The sequence below is a fragment of the Corvus brachyrhynchos genome, unplaced genomic scaffold (assembly GCF_000691975.1).
Source record: "Corvus brachyrhynchos isolate BGI_N302 unplaced genomic scaffold, ASM69197v1 scaffold302, whole genome shotgun sequence".
Classification (NCBI taxonomy): domain Eukaryota; kingdom Metazoa; phylum Chordata; class Aves; order Passeriformes; family Corvidae; genus Corvus; species Corvus brachyrhynchos.
The window spans coordinates 4,736,827-4,740,695 of NW_008237244.1; the positions used below are offsets into that span (position 1 = coordinate 4,736,827).

Genomic DNA, 3,869 nt, shown 5'->3' on the forward strand with positions numbered 1-3,869 from the left:
GCAATCCAAGTATGCTTCAGTTATTTCTCCATATTTTATAAAAGTATTTTAAGGATAAAGGGTGGCTACATAAAAAGCAGGACAGGCCAAGATGACTGTTAGCAGGAGGAAAAAAAAAAGGAAGCTGTTTCAAAGACAGAGGCCTCGGCAGAAGAACATGGGATTCTGCAAGTAGTTTCAACATGGATCAGATTTGATTTCAAGGACACAATTTGGCTTTTGTTTCAGTAGTTCAACTTTATCTTTACCTGCCTGCTGGAAAACCAGAATTTCCGTTCGTGATATGTTGAGAGGTACACAGCATACATCATTCCACTGGTGATAGCCGCGAGACAGCCAAAGAAAAGCTTTGCAAAACGCTGGATTAACATATCTGAAAACGAACAGTGAAAAAGCTAAAGTAGTCCAGAGGATTGAGAAACAAACAGTACATCCTACACATGACTCTGATTTCTGAACAACAAGCAAACTTACTGGCATGAGAATTATCACACCATCAGCAGCACAGATACATTGAAAACCGGTTTGCTGCTACTGTCCTGTAGTTTTCTTTCCCAGTTGTTATCATTGCTTCACAGGACCTTCAGACAAAATACTCACACACTGCACTGCAAATTTTCTCTCCATTCCAGTAAGCTTTGTTTTCAAATGAATTCCAAGAAGGAAAAGCCTCTTCCAGATAAATGGAACTCTAGATTCTACCCAAAACACCACAAACTTCTTCAAGATATTAACGGACAGAGGTGGCATACCACATTTAACATAACTTCTGAGACATTCTATTTCCCATTCTGTTTTTAAATTTGAGAAAGAATGAATCTGAATTTTACCAAACTCATTCAAAGGGTGTCTACTTCATCTGTAGCTCCCTCGAGTTAGTATGTACTTTTAACACAAAAGTTTTTGGTAGCTTGGTGAGCACTTGCCTAAAATTATTTCTAGTTTTTGTTCTGTTTCTTGAAAGGCTGCAAGGACTTTTTGTCTGTTCTTGTTTCAGTACCATTACTTCATGTATCTCAGCTTCCAACCAAAAGATCATTCCAGAAGCAATAAAAATATTTATTTGTATGCAAATAGTAACAACAGTAAATTTCTTAACTCCTCTGCCTCTACCTCCCCAAGCCTGAAACAGTCCAAGACTAACATTTTACTCTGCAATACACAAAATGTCATTATTAAAGAACTCTAATATACATGCCTGTTTTCTCTTGAAACATTAAGAAACCTAATTCAAAGTCAGTCTGTTATAAATTACTGTGCTACAAATATCTTCCCATAAAATGGAAGAGAATAATGAAAACAACAATCAAAAGTCAGCTAAAAATTCTGTAGCTTACATTTTGGCGACCTTCCCAGCTTTGAGTTTTCTTTGTTTCTCTCCTCTGGAGCCATTTTGTCAGATTCTGTGCAGTTTTGTTTCTTTCTCTGTCGCAGGTCCGCTGCCCCTGAAGACATTTTTATATTTGAGTTATTGCAACACAATACCTAAAATCACACTGAGAAATCCACACAGTAGCAGGTAGCAGCCAGTTATTGCTACTGACTCAATTCCATGGAAGATATTTGACAAAGACTCAATTAAAGTATGTCATATGCCCAACTAAAATAACAATATAACACTACAGAAATCAATTCCTATCTTATTCCTCAGAAAAAACAGTAGTATTCTCTTGAGGCCATTCTCTGGGATTACCCAGAACCCAAACTAGAAGCTAACTGGTTTATTCCTTGGTGAACATACTACACCAGTGAAGGAAATCAGCAGTTTAGATAAGTTGATGCAGACACTGGGAGAAACTGGTGCCAATTCCATCCTACTCTGATCCTGGTTTTATGCTGCTATAGTAGTGTAATACAAAAATTGGGCTAGTCGACTGCTTTTAAATTGAGATGCCTATTATTTATATGGCAAAGGATTTCATAAAGTAAATATAATACAACTTTTGGATCTACTTTTGGATCTACTGGAACTAAGCAGATTTATGAATATTTGTCTAACATGTAATTAAAAAGCCCAGTCTGCTCAGCCACATAGATCACATCACAAGACCAAGGTCTTCTTGGGCTTCTGTTAACTTTTTTGTGAGCAGCAGCAGTATGAAGCTCTGGTCCATTTATTTTACAGTCTGAAAGGCAACGATGCTAATTCACAGACTGCAAATCTACATACAAAAAGATTCATTGCAAAAAGTATTTTATAATCACTACATTAAGGATATGCCACAATATTTATGTCATTCTGGAAGTGTGAGGAAAAGGTTTAACTGTAACTCACACTCCAGAATTTTTAGCTCTCCTGTTTTACCTACTGTCCAACATTGCTTGAAACATTGCAGCCACCAATTTCCTCTGGACTTAAAACAGCTCCTTCATAAAACCCATCCAACTTCAAACTTGAAGTTTCAATCTTCACATCCCACAACAAAGCTTTTAAGTACTCTGGCTTTATACTACTTCAATTCTAATTCTACTTTGTGCCACTATACTCATCTATTTTTCACCTACTAATTGAACACTGCCTGTAATTTTTGTCTTCTCATCTAAAGAAGGATAAGATAGAGCTGGGAAACATCCAGAGAAGAGCCATGAGGGTGATCTAAGTTGTGCAATGGCTCCCATACAAGGAATGAGGAAGCAAATTGAAGATGCCTCAGTCCAGAAAAGCGGATGACCAACACAAACATGCCAGACATCTACTAGTTAGTGAAGCGCACAAACACACTGAATAGGGAGCAGTGATTCACCTTCTTTTCTAATACAAGAAGCTCTCAAACAAACCTAGTGAGTCAAGCTAAAAAGAACCAGATCATTGCACATCACCTTCATGTAGAACACCCCTCCCCAAAGAACATTCTGTAAACCAACGGTTTGCAGATTCATGAGAAGACAGACACAGTTATGGAGGACAAGCAACTGGAGACTACTAAAAACATAGAAACCATGTGCAACCCAGAAAGTACCCCTGCTGAGAACAGCTGGGAGGCTGGGATATGCCATGGGACAGAGTTGCATATGCTTGTTTTACTCTTGCATTTTTCTAGGTGCCTATTAAGAGTCTCACTTCTGCTGATTTCTTCAAGAAAACGAAATGCCACCTCCTACCCCTACAAAGGGGGTTTGCACTGAAAAGACGTGGAGAAAAATAGGACTAAAAGTGAAACAGAACCGCAGAATACCCTGACTTGGAAGGGACCCACAAGGATGATCCAAATCCAGTTCTTGACCCTGCACAGGACACCTCAATAATCACACCATGTGCGTGAAAGGGCTGTCAAAGCGCTTCTTGAACTCTGTCAGGCTTTGTGCTGCAACCACTTCCCTTGGGAGCCTGTTCCAGTGCCCAACCACCCTCTGGGTGAAGAACCTCTTCCTAATACCAACCTAAACCTCCCCTGACTCAGCTTCAGGCCATTCCCTCGGGTCCTGTTACTGGGCACCACAGAGATCAGTATCTGCCCCTCCTCTTCCCCTCCTGAACAAGCTGCAGACTCCGATGAGGTCTCCGTCAGTCTTCTCCAGGCTGAACGAACCAAGTAACTACAGCCGCTCCTCACACAGTTTCCCCTCAAGGCCCTTCACCATCTTCGTAGCCCTTCTCTGGATGCTCTCTAATACTTAACGAAACGAGAGGGAAGGCTGACTAAAACATACGGAAGGATGCCAAAGAGAAAGTACACTCACGGAGGCATCCACGGAGCCCACAGACGCTGTCCCGGGCGCTCTGCCCAGAGACAATGCCAGGCGAAGGAAGAGAAACCGATCCCATGTTCCCAAGACATCGGCCCGGCCTCCCGCTTGGGGCTGCACAGGACGGGCTGCCTTGGGCGGGGATGGGGCCCGAGGGGCCTGCGGGGCGGGTTGGGCCCGGG

At 41.6% G+C, this 3,869-nt stretch overlaps 1 protein-coding gene across 2 annotated transcripts in view; it reads right to left on the reverse strand.

Moving 5' to 3' along the window:
- DPY19L4 (dpy-19 like 4 (C. elegans)) overlaps positions 1–3,817 on the reverse strand; it is a 32,810-nt gene extending 28,993 nt beyond the window's left edge. For both annotated transcript variants that reach the window (XR_001860644.1, XM_008630699.2), the window contains exons 1-3: positions 3,682–3,817; positions 1,338–1,445; positions 249–373 (exon numbers count right to left, since the gene is read on the reverse strand). Coding sequence is in view for 1 of the 2 variants with exons in the window: in XM_008630699.2 (XP_008628921.2) it covers positions 249–373; positions 1,338–1,445; positions 3,682–3,766 (318 nt within the window). In the remaining variant the exon portion in view is untranslated. The remainder of the gene's footprint in view (positions 1–248; positions 374–1,337; positions 1,446–3,681) is intronic.
- Positions 3,818–3,869: the final 52 nt, after the last annotated feature.